Genomic DNA, 21,243 nt, shown 5'->3' on the forward strand with positions numbered 1-21,243 from the left:
TCAAGAAACGATTGAATAGCTTACTGGGGGCTGTCAGGAATTTGTCACAACTGATTATAAGGAACGATATGGCTCAGTAGAAAATACTCCATCAAGAGTTAGCTAACAAATTGAAAGCTACGTCTCCAAACCATGTACCGCATTACAAATATGCTTGAAAATTATAACTACCATAGCAGACAAGCCGCTTATTGACTTGACAACAGCTTATTGATGTGATATATAAAGCCAAGTATAGAGCTCTTGAGATACAAATAAGAAGACAATGGAGAATGGAAAGTACCCAGACGATATCTACGTTTATACTACTAGTATCATTCCGAAAAGACTATTGAGTTTTAGTGAACATCTCTACAAGACCCTGCAAATAGCGGTACTGATGCGACCGACGCGACGTCCAGATGCCTCAGAATATTTTCGAGAGGTATTCCAGTATGCCTTAAAATATTCCTTATACCTTAAAAATAAAAAACTGGAGAAAAAAAGCACGAAACAGATCAGAATGGAGAAGAATCCTGGAACAGGCCAAGACCCAAAAAGGGTTGTCGAGCCAGTGATGATGATGATGATTCCAGTATGCCAGATGACCTAGGTCTAGATAACATTCCCTAGAGCTCAATCCTTTTGATAAGTATCTGGTATCTAGGTATATAGGATGATTGAATTTTCCCCATAGATGGAGTGAGAACCTAAATCAATATTAATATAATAAAGATCAATATAAAATACTAACTTTATGCAATTCAGTCACTATACATTTCCGTTGCCTTCAAAACTTACAAAAACGTTAAATTTTGAGAACTGTATTTTGACAACGCATTCCAAAAGGAAATAGTTTTTATTTGTCCAAATGTATGTGATTCATATTAGCATAAAAGGTTTATACTAAAAACAAGATATATCTCAGGTAAGCTTAAGTTTCTAATTCACGTATGTGTATTTTGATTGCTTGTTGCAGAATTCCCTTGAAATGATTCATAATACAAAAAGTAAGGAATATGATTACATAAATGGAGTTGCTTAGGTGTCGATACATCCTGTAATTTTGCCAATATTTATTTTTTTGATACGGGATGTGACGCACCTCAAGAAAAAGTATTTGCATTATGATAGTACATAAATAGCAAAGCACTTATGGATGTTTATAAAAGTAAACATATATGAATCTGTATGTTGTGTATGTATTTACAAGAGTTTTTATTGAAATGCGCAGCAAATCTTAACTTAGGATTACGTTATCCAAGAAATGTGTCAAATTAACAGTTGGATGTAAACTTAAATCTTTCAGTTGCTTTTTTTCTATGGTTTTCAGATTCAACAAAAATTTTTTTGTCGGAGTTTAAGTTTCTACTAAGACATTTAGTTGATATGTTATTTTTTATTCAGTTCCTAGTAAAATTAAGTACCTTTATCTTATAATCACGCAAATAAAAGAATAAAACTTAAAAACAGTTAAAGGCCAGTGAAAGTCCATTTCCAGAAGAGGACAAAACCTATGAAACAACCACAAATTGGGGCTGAAGTGCCAGTCTATGGCAGACAACACTTATATGCGTAAAGAGCACTCATATTGTAGTCTATTGTCTACTTTAAATTTATAAATAGCATCCGCGTGTATGCCGTAATTAATATAAATGAAAACGAAACTCATAATCTGGTAATGTTACTATTTGATATTAAATTTCAATCACATATGCGTTACGGCATTGATTTCTATTATTCAATCTTATTGATCAGTAAGGTTGAATTAATCATAATTAAATGAAAAATACAGTCTTAAGATTATTAACCATCTCTCAAGAGTGACATATCCTTACACTAAACTATCAATATATTTTTTTAATTCACTTGTCTCAACAACAAAAAAACACGGTTACAAAAGTAAGGATTACTGTATATTGTAAAAAAAATTACTTCTTCTTAGGGTGCATGTCCGTTCCGAACGTTGGCGATCATTCTGGCTATGATGACTTTGTTGGTTACTATACGAAATAGCTGTATTGAGGTCTTTCTATACCATGGTCTCAGGCTAGCAAGCCAGGATATTCTTCTTCGTCCTGGAGCACTTTTTCCTTCAGAAGAATTACAATGTGAGCAAAATGATAAGGACAATATCTATATGGCGCAGTATAGGTGATAATCTTTGAGATTGGGACGAAGATGAGAGAAAGGCGATCGATAGGGACGACTGGAGAGAAATTCTTGAGAGGACCTAGGACCCACGTAGGGTTGTAAAGTCAGAATGATGATTGGTCTTCATCCAGTTTGTGTAGTCTTCCGAGTGTTGGTGTATAGTTGGCACTCAACTAATATGACACCAAGGATTGCTTTGACTCATCAGATAACCGTGCGTAAGCCGGCAATGTCCAATTCTTAGTCTTCTTATGACAACTTTGAACCCTTCTACAAAAAGCTGGTATTTTTAATTGGAGGATAGTGCAGATTGCAAGGTTTTTGCTTTTGTTGGTTGGACAACTGAGTGCTTTCATGACAGTATATAGTTCGGCTGTGTAGATGCTACAGTAATATGGAAGACTGTATGTAGCTATAACTTCGTTGGTGATAGTGACATAAGAACTAACCTGGTCTTCAACTTTAGAAGTGTCTTTGTAGATTGAGTTATACTGTTTGGTGTGGATGAAGTCCTGGAAGAATGGCTTTAGGATATAACTAAGAGTTTCTTTTTTGTTATATGTTGAAAGACTGGTGTTTACAGTGGGCAATGCTATTGTCCATGGGGGAGTATTAGAGTATGAGATTGGAGTAGTACTTTGTAAATCTACATTTCCTATTAGTTCTTTAAGAAATTGTGAAGATGGTTTTACGGCTTTGGGCTTGATTAACCTGTTGACTGGATTATTTAAATTAGCAGAAACTTTGACAAAATAGGACAAAAGAAGTTGCTGAAGATGAATATTGGTAGGTGATTCATTAGCTTTGACTTGAGTGCTTTCTCTGGGATTCTGGATCTAAAAACACCATGACATATTTGAAGAGCAGTGTTCTGAATGATATTGAGGCAATTTAGTTGCGAGTTGGGAGCTGACATTTTTTATAATACATATATCATAAACAGATTAAAGACAAGGAAAGCAGCAGGACCAGACGACATTATAAATGAGTTCTTCAAGAAAGGGGGAGAGGAACTAGCCCACAAAATCCACAACCTAATAGAACGATATGGGAAGAAGAACGCATGCCGAACGACTGGAATTGTGGTCTGATAACACCAATCCCTAAAAAAGGCGACAAGACGAAATGCACTAACTACAGGGAATCACGTTATTAAATACAATGTACAAAATATTAACTAATTTGATCAGACAAAGAATAGAAAAAGAAATTAGAACCAAAATATGTGAATACCAACATGGATTCAGAGAAGGTAAGTCAACAATAGATGCAATACACATTGTAACGCAAATCGTCGAAAAAAGTTACGAGCACGGAATAGATCTACATATACTGTTTATTGACTACAAGCATGCTTTTGACAGTGTAATAAGGGAGGAGCTAATTAAGGATATGAATCAATTAGGCATCCAAGAAAAACTAATAAGTCTCACGAAAATGACGATGAAGGAATCCAAGGCACGAATCTTAACAAGGGAAGGCCCGTCAGATGAAGTACAAATGGAGGTAGGTGTCAGACAGGGAGACTCCCTGTCAACAACATTATTTAACATTGCCATAGAGGGGGCAGTAAGAGCAGCCAAGATTATGGGAACGATTATCGAATCTTCAGCCCAACTGATAGCGTATGCAGACGATATTGCACTGGTTACTAGAGATTTAAAAACCACGCAGAACATAATATTAATACTAGATAAAGAAGCAAAGAAGAGAGGGCTAGTAATAAACCAAAGCAAAATACCTCAAGTGTTCAAGAGAGAATACGAGCATAGAGAAAGAAATTAAGCTTGGTGCATATACATTTGAAAGAGTACACCGTTTCAAATACCTGGGAGTGATGGTGAATGACAGAAATGATTGAACGGGTGAATTAAATGAACGCATCCTACTGGGTAATAAAACCTACTGGAACTACCAAAAATTCCTGAAAGAAAAGCACATTAGTAAGAAAACCAAATTAAAAATTTACAAGACTGCAATCAGGCCAGTGATCACTTATGGTGCAGAGACGATGTGCCTAACACAAAAAGATGAAATGAGGTTGGAAATCTTAGAGAGAAAGATAATTCGACGAACAATGGGACCGGTGACGATAAGTGTAGGCGAATTTAGAAGATTAACCAATGAAGAAATTAAAGAAGTCATCGAGGGTGAAGACATAATCAAGTTCGTGATCATGCAAAGGCTCAGGTGGCTGGGACACACAGAAAGAGCTAACCCAGACTCTATGCTAAAGCGAATAACTGGATGGAGACCAACAACAAAGAGACCAAAGGGGAGACCCAAAACAAGATGGAGAGATCAAGTCTTAGGAGACATAAAGAAGCTGAGAATCTACAATTGGAAGTAGCGCTGTAAGGACCGGAAAGAATGGAGGAAAATTGTAGACAGGGCCAAGTCACACACGCTGCTATAATAATAAAAAAAACAACAGCGGACTGATTCTCCGCAATAAATGAATCAGAGAGCCCAAAAAGGCGGCAAACAACCGGCCAGGAGTGAATAAGCCATGATGATGATGATATCATAATCTATTTTTAAATTAATTAAAGATCAGTAAATTCTCAACAACATATCTTCTGTTATCCAATGATGGTGCGCTAATGATTTTAAGATATTTATTCTTTTGAGACAGAGACCTTTTAATTATTGAATATATCTCCAAGATAATTTTGCCAACGGTTATACCTAAAAATGTTTGTTGACATATTACTTGTAGTAGGGTTTCATTTAAGTTTAAATTAATTAGGTTGGGATGACGCTTTTTACTAAAATGAACATTTAAATCTTGTTCCTTTTGACCAACTGTGAATACTATTTAAAGCAGTTTGAATTAAAGAGCAAGTGGATGTTGTGGTTTTGGCTTCAGAGAAAATTACTAGATTGTCAGTGTGTATTTGACTGGGGGTCACAGTGTGCTAATCTTGTTTATGCTCATCAATAATAGAGTACTTAGGACTGATTCTTGTGGTATGCCATTTTCTGTAAGATGTGTTGCCGAGACTCTGAAGCTATTCGATTTCATTATTCATATTCATTTTCTGAAGTGTCTCTAGGATTACAGATTTCTGTACTGTATCAAATGCAATTTCTATATTGAGGGATACAGCAATAAGATCCTTGTTGCTGGAGAAGGTGTGTGCAATTTCAGATTGTGAGATAATGAGGTTGTCTAAAGTACAGAGATTTTTCTTAAATCCTGATTGGGCTTTATAAAAAAACAATATCCATTTCTTTGAATAAGGAAATGTCAAATTATTTATCTCGTCAGCTCGTTGTAGTATTAGAAGTATTGGTTTGAATTTGTATAGCATAGTCTGCTTCTTCACTTGAGAAAATAAGCCTGGATTATAATTTGATCTCCATATTTAGTATAGTTAGGCGGAACTACAAAATATAATCAGAAATAATAATTCAAATGAACTAACTGCCCACAGAATCCACTGTTGATAAATTATTCTATAACTTATGCCTGTCACACAAATTATACTTTAGAAAAAGCTTATTTAATTTCAATATCTAACTCTTTTGGTGATTATTAAGAACATACTGGTCTTCTCACTATTACTTACTGTGATATTATTTTTATGATTTCCTGGCTATATTTTCTTTATTTATTAAAGCTCTGTAGTATTTATAGTTACCATATCTTTGTATTTTTTCATTCTTGCAATCTCCTAAAATCAGTCTGTTGTTTCTTCCTCTAAACACACAAATTCTTATTTTTAAGTTCATTCTCCCACTTATCAATAAATAAATACTCAACAAATTGTATTTAACAATTTTAAGATCTTTCATTTCTCCTTCCCCACATCCTTTTTCTTACTTTTCGTTCATATTCTTATCTTAACATGATAGTTTTGTTTCTATTCGCTGTAACATTCCAAGTTCCACAGTTCATAATTTATTTTCATCACCTACTTAGTTTTTTATGTATTCAGTCTGTGTTCTGAGACTGTTGCAGATAAATATTTTTATAGGAGGAAATATAGGTCCATCATCCAAACAGAATTGGGTAGTAATTTATGTTCTTGCATTTAAAAAGTGAAGCAAAGTAATACCAATCAACATATTCAATTAAAGAAATCTTAAAAGACAATTTGCATTTGTTTAATTTAAATAAAATTAAATAACATTGATGTCAAAAACGTTGGAAATAGAAATCACGAAATAAAGGAAGTTATCAGAATTCATTGAATATTTTCTTAATTACTCATCAAGAAACAATTGATTAGTCACAATGCATTGAGAAGTAAAAAATCTAGTTCTCTGAATATTCCCAGATACTAACATAGATCAAATTAAAGTCTTTTATTTTAAATATATATTTAAATTAAAGCTTTTCTTATTTGTAAATATTATAATGGTCATCATGAATAGTAATTTCATTAAGATGAACATAAATCAATATAATTGTAAAGTCATTGCTATAAGTAATATGATTGTTATTTTGTTTTCAAACAAAAAGAACCAATTAAATATTTTCTCAAACTGACTGACTAGCTTTAATGATATGATGATTACAATGTAATAAAGCATCCTATTAATATATAAATGAAATGTTTAGAGCAATAGCTAGAATATCTATATATTTAATGCCCACCAACTCAGATTGTACTGATGAAACTATTAGGCGACTACATGCAAAAAATACATATCTTTAGAAAACTCATAAAGATCTGAATAAATTATCACAATAAAGTCTAGCTAACATAGGTGCTGGGGTTTTAAACAGCCCAAGGCAATGAACTAGCAGATAATTGACAGTATTGCTGTAGCATTTACAAGAGGACATTGTCTAGTCTGATGAATCTTAACAGATGGAAACAGAAGATGGTGACTGGAAATGTCAGATCTAGAAGCACATTTATGACATAGGTGGAGTGGTTACAACAATGGTGCAGGAAATTCATGGAAGGAACTATTGTTCCCTGTGAATGTGAAATGCTTAATGTCACAAGGTGGGAATGGACTGGCAAAACAAGTATTGAGCCAGAAGAAATCATTGTTAGTGTCACTAGGACAAATGTATTTCCTTCATACATTATGTTGTAAGGAAAATTGTTTTATTAATTCTTATGCTAGTTTGAAAAATTTTTATTCATTCTCAAAATGGTTTTGAATATAAATACTGTGTTAAAGTTTTTGGAAGAAGGGCAAAATTATCAAGATGTGACGAGAATATGGGGAGAACATGTCAATCATTCCATTATACAGAGAATCAAGCAGTGATTTAGAGAAACTAGCAGCAATGAACGAAGGTCATTATCCTTCAATAGATTATCCTATGGAATTTTCCTCTTTAGTTGTATTTGGCAACTTGCTGCAGTAAAAATACATCCAATAATTTCTGTCTAATCAAAAATCACTGTGAAATATTATTTATCTGCAAAATATTTAGTGTGATCCCATTTGCCTAGTTTCTACAAATAAAACCATTTAATGGAAAGCCCCACACACCCTGCTAAGTAGTATAAAAAATTCTGGAAACCTAACGTGGTAGGAATAACCTTACTATAATTATATACCAACTTACAGGAATAAAAGTAATGTACTTCTCAACAATCTTCCAAACAGACTGACCAGTATGGAAGATTATGGCTAACGAAACCACTTTACAGTAGGAGAACTATGTCTAAAAAACAGAAACTATGAATGTGGGACCTTCTATTCCAGTCATTGTTACAGTTGGATGCAAGTAGGACATTTAAATTACAGATTTTAATAAGTTGGAAGGTAATTGGAATTCATCAATGTGTATAGCCTCTAATATCAGAATTTGATTTTATTTCAATTATGTAAAAAAAAACTAAATGGTATTTGTACTTGCAGGGAGTCAACAGATATTTTTGTAATAATTTATATGTACTTAAGTAGTTATTATGTTAACAATTGATCTGTATGTAAGTTTTCTTCATTTTATTCTGGAATTTGGTAAATATACAGCCCACATATTTACTTTTCATAAGTCGTTGGGTTCAAAGTGCATTGATTATTGTTTTTATGATTAACTTCAAGAATATTTCATCTTACATTGATTATCTAGTATGTCCGATAATTGGATATTTGTTTTTAACATCTTGAAAATTAAATGACATATACAATAACATATAAACACGTTAAAAGAAAATGATGTCTTTATACTATATAAGTGGTACAGGATCACACGAAACCACAAAGAATGGGAGAAATTTGTTAAGAAGTAAATTAAATTTTACACCATTATATGGTAGAAAGGTTTTTGATTACTTATATAAAGTTGTACATATATAATATGTATATTATTAACTGTTTAATATTTTCTGATAAGAGCTCTTACTCATTCCACAAGTATCTATCTAATCAGCCAAGAACATTGTGGCAGAAGATCAAGAACAACTTGCAATGGTGATCAGCAATGGCATGAGAAGACTAAACATAAAGTGTATAAATTTATATTGTCATATATTACTTTTAAAAATTAATCCTTCTATAAACAGTTTATTAGTGATTTGAAAAGTAATTTCCTTAATAAAGAATTCCACTAGAGACATTTATACATATTTGAAACAAATAACTCAATTCTGATAATAGATTCGTAAAAATTATCTTTTAGAGATAATGCTTAGCAAAAAATGAACATGATTAGTATTTATATTTTAAGCAACAAGTATTTACTCACAAAGAATCAGCAGTTGAACCAAAAGATAAAATTGTTAGGGTTAACTATAATCTATATACAACTAATATAAGTTGATATATTCTCTACTCATATATGAAACGAATGTGGGATTTTGGGGTGGCTATATCAATAGGAGTTTTAGAAACACTCTGATGTGGTGATGCATTTCTGAAACAGGGTTAGAAAAAGCCAATTTTCATTCATTTTTTATTAAGTTTCATTTAGATGTTCTCATTCTCATTTGGCCACCATGATGTCCAGACTTTTGGACAAAATTAAAGGCATAATCACAAAAGTTTTATTTAAAAATTCTTTATGAAAGGTATATAATTAAAAAACCCTTTCAGCATAATTATTTGGCGTAATAGTATACACTTCATTCACCTACTGTTGGGCATGGGAACATTCTTCAGGACCATAAACTAGGGATCTTCCCAGTACATAGTTTTAAATATTTTTGTGGTCATTTAGACCCTGTTGTTATCATAAATTTGGAATTATTAGTCATTAAATTTTTCTAATTCTCAATAAATTTTTAAATTATATAATTTCCTAAAATGAACATACTAGAATTTTTTTCTTCTAAAACATTAGATATTATTGATTTATGAAATGAGAAAATAGTTTTAGTTATTTTCAAATCCATTATGAAAAGTTAAGTTAAGTTTAACGGATTTAAACAACTTATATAAAAATACGTTAGATGTTACACCATACCAGAAGTCATCACGGTCCGTTAATTCTTTGAATTGACCAGACACATATTGAAATATATGGTATAATACAAAATACAACTAAATATTTATTTAAACAATTTAGATTCTATCTGTGCAAAAGGAATGCAGATGTCAGGTCCTGAGATGCCGATAGAAAAGGCTAGATACAAAATTTATCTGCTATAACGGTAAATACGTGTAATAAAATTCATATCTCAATTATCAATGCAAATAAAAAGTAAACAATTATGATCGAGATAAAAGTGTAATCATGAAATCGATTAAGGGCCAACGTACTCTGGCCCTTTATGACATAAAAATGTGTACGAAATCACGTTCCAACGACTTGTTTTGTGCACAAAAAGGCAAAAAGACACGCAAACTAGCTTGTTTCATAAAAGTTGGTGGGTAAACGACTCGAAAAACACGTTTCAAAATGCACAAACGACTGCCTACCTCTTCTCTCCTCATAATTTCGACTTGGAGCCTCTTGTTGAACTCCTCGCACTCGTCTTTGTATCTTTCCATTTCTTCCTTTGTCTGCCTCATCTTTTTTTTGAGCACATCCAGAAGGGAACCTTGTTGAATATTGGTGGTCATTTTTTATCGAAAAATTTCACACACTTCGCGAAAAAACCGAGTACGAACTACTCCAGTACGAAGCGTTTGAGTCAACTGGGCGAGTCACCGGGGAAAATGGCTGACGCGCGTGCGCCTCTGACACCTGCTAGATATTCCATAAAAGCGCAGATGCCACGTTTAGAAATTAGAATACGCATATGGAAAAACGAGATTTTTCAATGTAAAAGGAATTTTAAATATGGTAAATGAAGCAAACTATATAAAGCTATAAACTATATTCTAGTGACATATTAGGAATAAAAACGGCATGTGTTGTAAGTGTGCCGAATTTTCCTTCGTTTTTGATCTAATAAAATTTGGATAGTTGGTCACATTTCAAAGAAATGCTATTGCATTTAAAAGGAAAACATTTTATTACAGGACTATCTAAAAAACCCAATTAAAATAGTTCCTGTAATAAAAATAACGTGGTTTTCGATTATGATTATAGAATGCCATTTGCACATTTACATAACACGACTTATTGTTTACAAGTTCTTAAAAATGTTGAATATTATATGTTTACAAACAACTGTATTTTGACAGCGAAAATGACACAATAAGACTTTTCATCAGCCGCCATGTTTTCTTACAGATAGTTTTGACAATGACGTATAAAAAATTCTTTCAGCCTTTTTATTTTCATTGTGAATTTTCATCCATAAATAACGCACAAGCAACTAATAAATATGCAAAAAATGACAATGAATTTCATGGACATACTTCAATTTAACCAAATTTGAATGATCATGTGACAGGTAGATTTTTAAAATTTGAACAAACTGTAATTATGATGTCATTACATCAGTTTGCTCTAATATTTGACCGCCTGATACGGACTTTACATATTTCATAACAACTCCGCTTCGTTGTTTCTTTTCAATTGTGTCACCTTATTTTTTTCAATAACTAGACTTTCTTTGGTATTTTTTTATATTAATTATCTATAATATTTATGTTGCTAACATAACCTGTTTGTTTACAGAATGCCTGTTCGAAAAAAATGGCTGACACTATTTTTATATGAAAAGTCCTATTTTTACGCACTGACATTTATGATAACTGAATTGCCATCTGGCGTTACTTTTACGATGGTTCAGTAGTTGAAGAATTGCTACTTATAAAAACTTCATTACTTACTCTTAGGGTCGGTTGTTCGAACGCTAATCAAAACTTAATTGTAATCAAATCTTTAATTACAAGTAAATACGTCACAGCAGCTGTCAAAATTATTAAAAATTGCTTATTATTATTATTATTAATTTGTAAACAAAAACATGAAATTAACATCAGAAAGAGTTTAAGTTTATGGTTTATTATTAAAACGCAAAATAATAAAATTGAATAATATAAATCAGTCGACATAACCTCAAAATGTGACGTATTTGATTTTAATTAAATATTTGAGTTTTGATTAGCGTTCGAGCAACCGGCACTCATATTTTGATTTGATTTGATCAGTAAAAACCGACACGAACAAGGTGAATATTGCTGAGGATGTCAATTTTGTCAATAATTTTTCCGTTTTCTTCCCCTATGAGGTGGGTCTTAGAGGGAAGTGGGGGGTAGGCGTGGCAAACTTTTTTTAACATGTTTGGGGGCCCAAAATTGACATTCTCAGCAAAATTCAGCTTGTTCGTATAATTTCTAGAGGTTCGGTGGCATGTTGGCACTGGACTATAATAGGTGCTTAAAATAGTGTAATAAAGCTAGTGAAAATAACATTAACAATGGCAAACAACAGATATATTCACTTGGTTTTTGACCAAATCGACAGAAGATAGGAGATTTAATGTCAAAGCATATATTTAATAGATACTGTTTTAAAAAGAATAATTACACTAAAAGAGAACTTTCTTCATATACATATGCAACTAAATTAGAGAGAATACGGTACATATGAAAACACGAAAGATATTTGGAAGCAATAAAAAATATATATCGTAGCCATCCACCCGTCCCTCGCCCGTCCAATGCCGGACAAAAGCCTCCTCTAAACTCCTTCAGCAATAACCCCACCTATACTAGCTGGAAAACAAAAATGAAGCATAAGAAATAAGAAAACTGACTGTCTCAAATTCAACAGGACAAAAAACAGTTGAATATAGAGTTTAATACTCTTCTTTAAAGGCTTCGTTTTTGCTACTTTTTAGAGTGTCCTACAGACCTCCGCAAAAATCAGACAGCAGAACTTTTCTTTCAAGAAAATGAATAGGCATAACAGCATGAGAAGATTGAGTCCTATTGCCCAAAACTCTTCATTTCTTCTTTGGATCAAGAGATAACTATGTAGCAAGTTTCAAGATCTAGTACTTTTTCAATAAGAGAAAAAGTACCAGAATATGAGAAGAATAACATAATATTACCCACAAATTCAATATGGCCCGTCTTTATACCAAGGGGAACCTTTGTACCAAAATTCATTATTCTAGAACTTTTACTCCAAAAGTTATAGCATATATAGACAGACAATGACACTATTTAAATAAGAACCTATCGGGTCCTTATATATAAGGTTCTTGAACTCCTAAGTGGAGCATAGAGCTTCAGTGAAAACGCGCCATCGGGTTCTATTTTGCGCTAAGGCCTTCACCTCATTCCAAGACTTTCCTTGGCCTCTTATCTCGTCCATGATGGATCTTCTCCAAGTTTGTACTGGGCGACCTCTTTTTCTTTTCCCTTGGGGATTCCACTCTAGGGCAGTCTTTGCGATACTGCAACTATTTTTTCGGAGTGTGTGACCGATCCAACCCCACTTTTTGGACTTAATTTCATTTTGTACCCTCTTTTGTTCGGTCAGGTGTAGCAGATCGTCGTTTCTGATGGTGTTAGGCCAGAATATACGAACAATTCTTCGTAGACATTTGTTAAGAAAGACCTGCAGTTTGTCTGTGAGGGTGTTTGTCACTTTCCAGGTTTCACATCCGTAGAGTAGAACAGACATGACATTTGATCGGAATATTCGGATCTTTGTCCTTGTAGTATACTCGCCAGATCTCCAAACAGGGTTGAGCGTGCTGAAAGCTTGTTGGGCTTTTCGTATCCTCATACGAATATCGTCTTCTGTACCTCCGTTTTCTGTTATGACACTTCCAAGATACGTAAAGTTTTCCACATTTTCAATCTGCATATTGTCTATAGTAAATAGCGTGTTGTTCCTTGCATTTATTCTCATGGACTTGGTTTTACTAATATTGATTTTCAAACCTATTTTATTGGCTTCAGTGGAAAGTGTTTCCAATTGGTAAGCCAGATCTTGGAACCTTTGACCTAATAGACAGATATCGTCCGCGTATTCTAGATCGCTTAGGCGTGTGGTTAACGTCCATTGTGTCCCTCTTGTGTCAGAGTCTAGTTTGGAGAGAACATAGTCTATAGCTATGTTAAAAAGAAACGGAGAAAGCACGCATCCCTGTCTAACTCCAGTAAGTACGTTGAATTCGTCACTGTTGATCCCATTGTGTGTCACGCTGCATTTCGCATCAGTATATAGTGACTTAATAATAGAAATTATTTTTTGCGGGATGTTTCTTAGCTCTAAAATTTTCCATACAGCAGCGTGAGACAAGCTATCAAAGGCACGTTCAAAATCAACAAGAACCATGTATAGGGGTGTGTTCCATTCAACCGATTGTTCCATTATTACCCTCACAGTATTAATGTGGTCTATGCAGGAGGATTCTGGTCTAAAGCCTGCTTGATTAGCTCGAAACTCAACCTTGTTTGTTATTCTTTTCAGTATGATGGTCGCGAAAATTTTATTTATGACAGTAAGCAAGGTTATTCCTCTCCAATTTTTGCACAGTGTGAGGTTGCCTTTTTTTGGAAGCTTGATAATGTTACCTTTTTTCCAGCCCGCTGGAATGTGGTTTGTTTCCCACACCTCTCGGATTATGAGGAGCAAAAGTTCAGCAGTTAGATGCGGATCAGTTTTAAGTATTTCATCGGGTATTTTTATCTTTTATTTCATCATATCGTTTATTTTTAGGTATTTCATCACCTTAATAATAACAATTTACGAAACCAAAAAGAAAATTTAGAAAAATAAGAACGAGTTCCATAAATAAATACCGCAATTAGTTCCATATTTACAATTGTGTCAATGTATGCAACTCACATTAGATTATTAACCGATTTTGATATTGAAAATATTTTTTTAGATAGCTTCTTTCTCTATCTTGTGTTGCGATAAAGAAAGAAAGATAAGTTATAAAAAATAAAATAAAAACAGGTTATCTTAAATAAAGAAAAACACCTTTGAAAAATGTCTTAAGTATACCATCAATATTGCAAAATAGTAGTTCTTATTAAATTGCATAAATTCCCTTCCAAACCGTCGAACCGACAACATGGTATAAAATTCGAATCAAGGCGCGGCACCCCATTCAACATTTCAATCCGTTTGTAAAATTTATAGTAAAATGGTGACAATAGAAGATAATACTGCATTCAGTTGTCTGGATATTGTTATGGTCGATAGCCGATTTACAACCATAGATTTACTTTATTTACCCGTTTGTTCGAAATGGCTATTTCGCCTATGCTGGCTTGACATGTCGGTAAACGTGATCGTCATCAATGTTACAGAGTGACCAAACCAAAGTACAATTTTTAGTCATCACCTAAATAATGATATCAAATGATATAAAATGTATGAGCCGGGATGATAAAACATTTTTTCTTCTTAGAACCTTTTATCATGATATTTACGAAACTGACTCACTTGTTAGAAAAAAAACCCATTCGCTTTCTTATGAATAAATAATTATTTCTAAAAATAAATGTTTATTTTAACGATTTTCTTGTATATTTGGAAGAAACTGATAATACAAAGCGTAACACATATTTAGATACAATAAATATTACCTGAAAGGAGACTTTGACAAAAATAAAATACCGGCTTTGATATATTTACACACAAAAACAATTAATTAGGATATGTCATCCGCTAAAGGAAGGCGATAAGCAAAGTGAATTAGTTGTTCTTATTTGCCCAGTATTCACACATACGTTCTTGCTTCTGACCATTTTGATCTGTATCGTTTCTGCTTAGTTTGCTCTGGCATTATGTCCCATTTATCTACTTTCTCCTTGAATGTGTTTTTGTCTGTGGATGTCTGGTTCGTTTATAACGTATGGTCCTAAAGTTTTGGGAAAAATTTCAAAAGAATATAACTCTGACCACAATAATCTTATATTTTTTATCTTATATATATATTTTTATTAAATTATTCAACAATTTGACTTAACTATCCTTATTATAATTCAAAATTCAAATGACAGACGAGGGACCATTATTTTCGAGTTGCCTAATAATTCCCCTGACACATTGCATCATCCTTTGAACGACCTCGGCGTTAATTTCTCTAGTTTTTGTATATATGCGGCGTCTTAACTGTTCCTGATTTTGTGCTTCCCATCCGTTATTATAGACTTTCCGACTTAATATTGCCCAGAACTCTTCAATTTGACGAGGTTGGTAGGTTGGGGGGATTGTCTGCTTTCGGTACAAAGGTAATGTTGTTAGTTTCGTACCAGTCCCTTGTGATCCTCGCGTAATGACATGAAGCAAGATCTAGCCAAAAGACTATTTGATCATTTGCATGATGTGTGTTCACAAACTAAAGCAATTTAGAGAGACATCTTTGAATATAAATATTTGCGTTTAAGGCTTCGCCTCGAACAACACCAATGTAGGGCTGTGAGATAAAGCCAGCCTCAGAAATTGCACACCATACCAAAATTTTGTCCTCAAATTTTTTCTTACTTTTGAATTTTATTTCATCAGGTACATTTTGGTAATCGTTCGTGTAAAACCCATTGTTACTCTTCATCTCAGAGTTGGACAAAGTAAAATATTTTTCATCGTCCATCACGATCAACTTGTTGACGAAATTTACTCGCCTTAACGCGCGGCAACATCTCGGAATTCTCTCTAATTGATCCTCTGTGTATTTTGGAGCTTTCTTTCTTTTCCGGTAGATAATATTGTTACTCGATAGGGTCCTGTATACTGTAGTATTTCCAACATGAAATCTTCTGGCCAGTTTTCGCTGTGAGACCCCAATTTTGTTCTTAGCTGCTTCAATCAGTCTTGCCCCTCTTATATGGTTCAAAATCCGCGGTCGGCCACTTTTACGCAAGTTAACACATGGTATCCCTTCTTCACATTCTCTGATTGTGCGATAAATTGACGATTTGCTTATGTTTTGATCTCGATAAATATTAACAATATCTCGTTTCGACATTCGCCCAACCATATTATAAACACCTCGACGAATATCAATTTTATAAGACATTTTGCAGAGCACAAACCAAAATATTCTGCTTTGTTTATTAAATGTCAATAACTGATGACATTTCAATTCCATGGCCTTCTTTGTTAAATGCATTTTGCTTCTCAATCAGACCAGGTGAAATTTTTCCCAAAACTTTAGGACCATACGTTATTTGCGCTTTTGAGATTTTTCCGAAATTCAATTAACCATGCTGTTCATTGGTTGAGTCTAGTTATGCACTCCAGTATTTTTTTTGTTAGCCTATTTCCTATTAGTCGTTTTAGATGTCCAAAAAATTTGATACGTCTTGTCCTGATGTCATGTTTTGTTCGAAAGTAGTCTATATCCATCTTCTGTTTGTCTACCACCGATGGTTTTTCTGAAAATTTTCTTTCTCCTTTTTTTACGCCGCCCAGTTCATATTTTTTGTTGAGGGTTAGTGTCTCGCTTGCATATAAAAAGGAGGGTTTGATAACGGTGTTGTAGTTATGTATTACTGGTGTCAGTTCTTGATATAATATGTTTTGTGTCTTCCCTAGTGCTTTTTTTCGTCTTTTTCAGTCGGTAATTTTGCGAGGTTCTTAACCTTTTATTTGGCAAAGTATCCATTTGGATACAAACACTTTATACTACACTTATTTAAAAACACAGAGTAACTAGCAACTGAAAATCAGTAGTAATGTTATTTTTATTCCTAAACAATAATAAACAAAAATGAATGGCTATACAACAAAGTAAGGCAGCATTAAACAAATACCAAATACTAATCAACTTAAAAAAAACTGAGAAGCAAATCTAAGTATGTAATTAAACAAAGCAAACAAGAGTTTTGGAAATAACACGTCATCCATAAATACTTACTCAAAATTAAACAAATGACAGGAAAGAAAAACTCAAAAATTTTTACCATACTGAAAACAGCAGTCACTCTTATGAAAATTTTAATAAGAAGGCAACAAATAGACTTACTTCAAATTGGCAGCTCCACATGTCTACTAATCTAAACTCCAGTTTATCTGATAGCAGAAAATCCGATCAAATTTCTCTAAATATGATTTTTACATTACCAAGAATTATCACACACAATGTACTGTTGCAAAAACTCAGCTACAGGTCCAGATAACATTCACTTTATCTATATTAAAAATCTTTTTAGGCCTAGTCTAGTTGAAATTTACAATTAAATATGGACCAAAAAATCATTTCCAGATTTGTGGCAAGAATCCATAATCCAAAATTCATGTTAAAAAACAAGGCAAACCTTCAACTAATCCAAATTCCTACAGACCAATTTCTCTCACATGTACAACATGCAAAGTTATGGAGAAAATGATCAATAAAAGACCCCTGTGGTACACAGAAAAATATAAAATAATAAATTTGGCACAATCAGGTTTTAGATCACATCGAAGTACAGCAGACAATCTAACAGTCCCCCAAACATCAATCATTAAAGCCTTCCAGTGCAAACAAGACATAAAAGCTGTTTCGTTTGACATCGAAAAAGCATTTGATACATTGTATAGGCCTCTTACTATAGTTAACTCGAGGAGTACAGTATATTTGGAAATATATCTTCATTTATTAATCAATTTCTAACAAATAGAACCTTTAACCTAAAATAAAATAGCAAAATCTCTAGGACTTTCAAACAAACTAATGGTGTTCTCCAAGGGTCGGTATTAAGTCCTACACTCTTTATACTTGTTTTAAATGATATATGTACACAAATTGAGCTTACAGTCAAGTTTGCACTCTCTATGCAGATGATTTAATAATTTTCTGCCAAGTCAAAGACACTGTTGCCACTTGCAAACTGCTTCAGAATGCTACTGACCAATTGCTTGAATGGACTTCAGTAAGTGAATTTAACTTTTCTGTTGAAAAGACAAAAAGCATTAAGTTTTCTCGCAGGACAGCCAGTACTGTAAATCCTAAAATTACCATAAATGCTACTTGTCTACCTACAGTAAAGAGTATACAGATTTTAGGACTCACATTCGACAGTAAACTTACATGGAAATGCCATTTAAAAGATCTCAAAACTAAGTTTTTATATGTCAGCTAGCCCATCAGATTTAAAACTTCTTAATTCTGTACACAAAACTGCACTTCGAATCTGCCTTGGAGCCTTCAGGTCAAGCACCGCAGAGATTTTATACAGAGAAGCTAATAAACTTCCCCTCTGGCTACGTCACTGGCTACTCTTTTTAAAACATTCGTCTTGAATCTCAGCTAATACCGAAAATCCAGTCTATAAATTACTACGTAATGGCCTTTTAAACACTCCTTCTCCTATTAAACTTCAATCTATGCTACAGTATCTCTCACCACATCTGAATAATATCGATCTTCCGGAATTCTTGAAACCTATCTAACAAAACTGTTAAAAATATGAATAAACATAGAGAAAGTTCCACAAGAATGGAGAACATCAAATATGACAAGCATTTATAAAAAAGTCAATAAAACATGTTAGAACTAATTCATTCAAAGAGACTAATTAAGCAGTTAAAAAAAGCAGTGGTATGAAGATTCCAATAGAAAAAAATACCACAGAAGTGATACAAAATATTCCATTTAAGCAATCCAATCAATAAGCTTGTGCTATTATGAATGATGTTCTCTTGTCAGTCATATATTTAATGTTCTTGACATTCAAACCTAAACCATTAGTTTTTCATCAATAATTGAGTAAACCACTGGTAAGTTTCATATCAGCTATTATTTCCCAAATTTTATTTTTATACGATAAATCCATGCAATGTGATAAGATCGCTTATAGGATTATAAATATTGATAACAAATGGTACACAGGAAAAAACTGATTTTAGTACTTATAGAATGCATTACATTAAACTAATAAATTACAAAATATGGTTTATTAATCAATAAATTTAGGTATTTAAGGAACTATTAAAACATTTTATGTATTGCTGATATGATAGGAATAAGTGCTAATTCACAATGCACTGAAATCAGGAAGCTTGTGAAAGTGATACATTGTTTCTTCAAATAACCTGTCAAAAAGATTCAAAATGATGCTTACAACATAAGAATAGTCTTTATTGTTATTACGATGTTGTAATCATCTAGTCATCCAATTACTGTAACAACTAATGCGAACTGGGAAACACAAATTTTCTTCATTCATTCTTGGTTTTGGAAAATAGTTTTTTTGTTTTTAAGGACCATATAACAATTTGTTGCTGTCTTATGTAATGGCTTACTGGGTTCCTACTTAATGAAAGACCAGCGTAGAAGATGCATTATCCAAAGTCAGACATGATAAGTATAGAGAACAAATTTTTACAGCATTTTTGATGAATCTCAGACAATTCTGCCTTGACAGAAACATCCAATTCAATAGCCAAGGGTTCCAACAGGATAGGGCTACTTGCCAAACCACAACAGCATCCTTTGAAATTCAAAACAGTTTTGGAGGTCAAATAAATTTGAGTTTGTATTTATGTTGATTCAAGTTTATAGGTTTAGTTTTCAGTGCCTTTTGTTTTCGCACATACAGTAGTTCCGTTTCTTAGCATGAAAAACCTTCATTTCTATGAGCTAAATTGAGATAGAATCAATGAAAACAAATGGAAGGGGCCTTTATCGAGAGTGGATTCCCTTGCTCAAATGCCTAATTGACCTAATCCAATATACATTATCAAAATAAATAACACTCAGTGTCATAAATACACAACTAGAAGGTGGAGATATATTTTAAAATTAACCATAATATTCCTGTAATCCCAGGCATCTGTTTCACAAACTGTTACTGATGTAACAAGTTCTCAGTTGTGGAGGACAAGTTCAAGTTTATAATAATCAACAAGTTTATTAAATTGAAAATAAAATTAAATATATAACAGTGTCTGCATATTCAAACAAACTAATATCTGACAAGATTAATTGACAAATTAGTATAAATCTGGGGATTATTTAAGATCATTATTGTTTATTAAAATAAATTGATTATTATTGCAAAATATTGTATGTAGATAAAAAATAAAAATGCCAAACGTTTCGTCATAATAGTTAATTAAAATGGTCGATTATATTTATATTGGCTTATTAATTTATGTCATTAAGATATTCCAATTAATGAAACATGTACCTAGTCTGACCCTGTAAAAAATTATACCTACAATCTATTATATTCAAATCTGTTTACAAAAAACATATGTCTATCTTAGTTTGTATGTTTATTTAAAATCTAAAAATAACCTGTTGTGGGACACAAACCAAATTGTGTATTTGTTATCTCTCAGATCATGCATGTTAATTTTAATGTCATACCAATGAACACTATTTCTAAAATAGTTTTACTATAGATATATTTACCCCAACAATATGATTCAAGAATTCAAAATATTTGGCTTATTTATTCTAAAATTTGGTTTCTGAAAACCATTGGTGTTTACCTACCCTCTTTAATTGTGTATTCATAATATTATGCAGCTCATTTTTGATAATGGAAAACTTCATTAAGGTATCTGAACTAAATATGGAACTAGCAAATGCCAGACCTGGATAATCAGCACATCTCCTTCTGCGTTTTTCTCTTTCAGCTACCACTTCAGTCATTTCTGACGTACAGCGGAGCTTTGATAACTCTTCTATTTCTGGATCAACAGGACCTTGTTCATTTTCTATGTCACTTTGACTGGAACCTTCTGCTTCTGGTCTTTGAACAAGAGACATATCTTGTTTTTCTTTAGTTTCACTTTGGGTTTCATTTTTACTAGACCTAGACTTTTTAAGCTTTCGAATTTTACTATTACGATCATCTTTCACACTTTTACTACATTTTTCGTAACTATCTGTTTTGGTA

General features: G+C 32.8%; 1 protein-coding gene across 14 annotated transcripts in view; it reads right to left on the reverse strand.

The window, feature by feature from the left end:
- Positions 1 to 21,243, reverse strand: part of Tm1 (tropomyosin 1) — a 132,320-nt gene that overhangs the window by 75,666 nt on the left and 35,411 nt on the right. The window contains exon 1 of one of the 14 annotated variants that reach the window (XM_072539683.1): positions 9,967 to 10,166. The exons of 10 other annotated variants lie outside the window; for them this stretch is intronic. In XM_072539683.1, coding sequence (XP_072395784.1) covers positions 9,967 to 10,110 — 144 coding nt within the window. In that variant the 5' untranslated portion in view covers positions 10,111 to 10,166. Of the gene's footprint in view, positions 1 to 9,966; positions 10,206 to 21,243 lie in introns of those variants that run through there. 3 more of the 14 variants (XM_072539681.1, XM_072539680.1, XM_072539679.1) reach the window with 3 other exon arrangements.

This window comes from Diabrotica undecimpunctata, chromosome 8 (assembly GCF_040954645.1).
Source record: "Diabrotica undecimpunctata isolate CICGRU chromosome 8, icDiaUnde3, whole genome shotgun sequence".
Taxonomy (NCBI): Eukaryota; Metazoa; Arthropoda; class Insecta; order Coleoptera; family Chrysomelidae; genus Diabrotica; species Diabrotica undecimpunctata.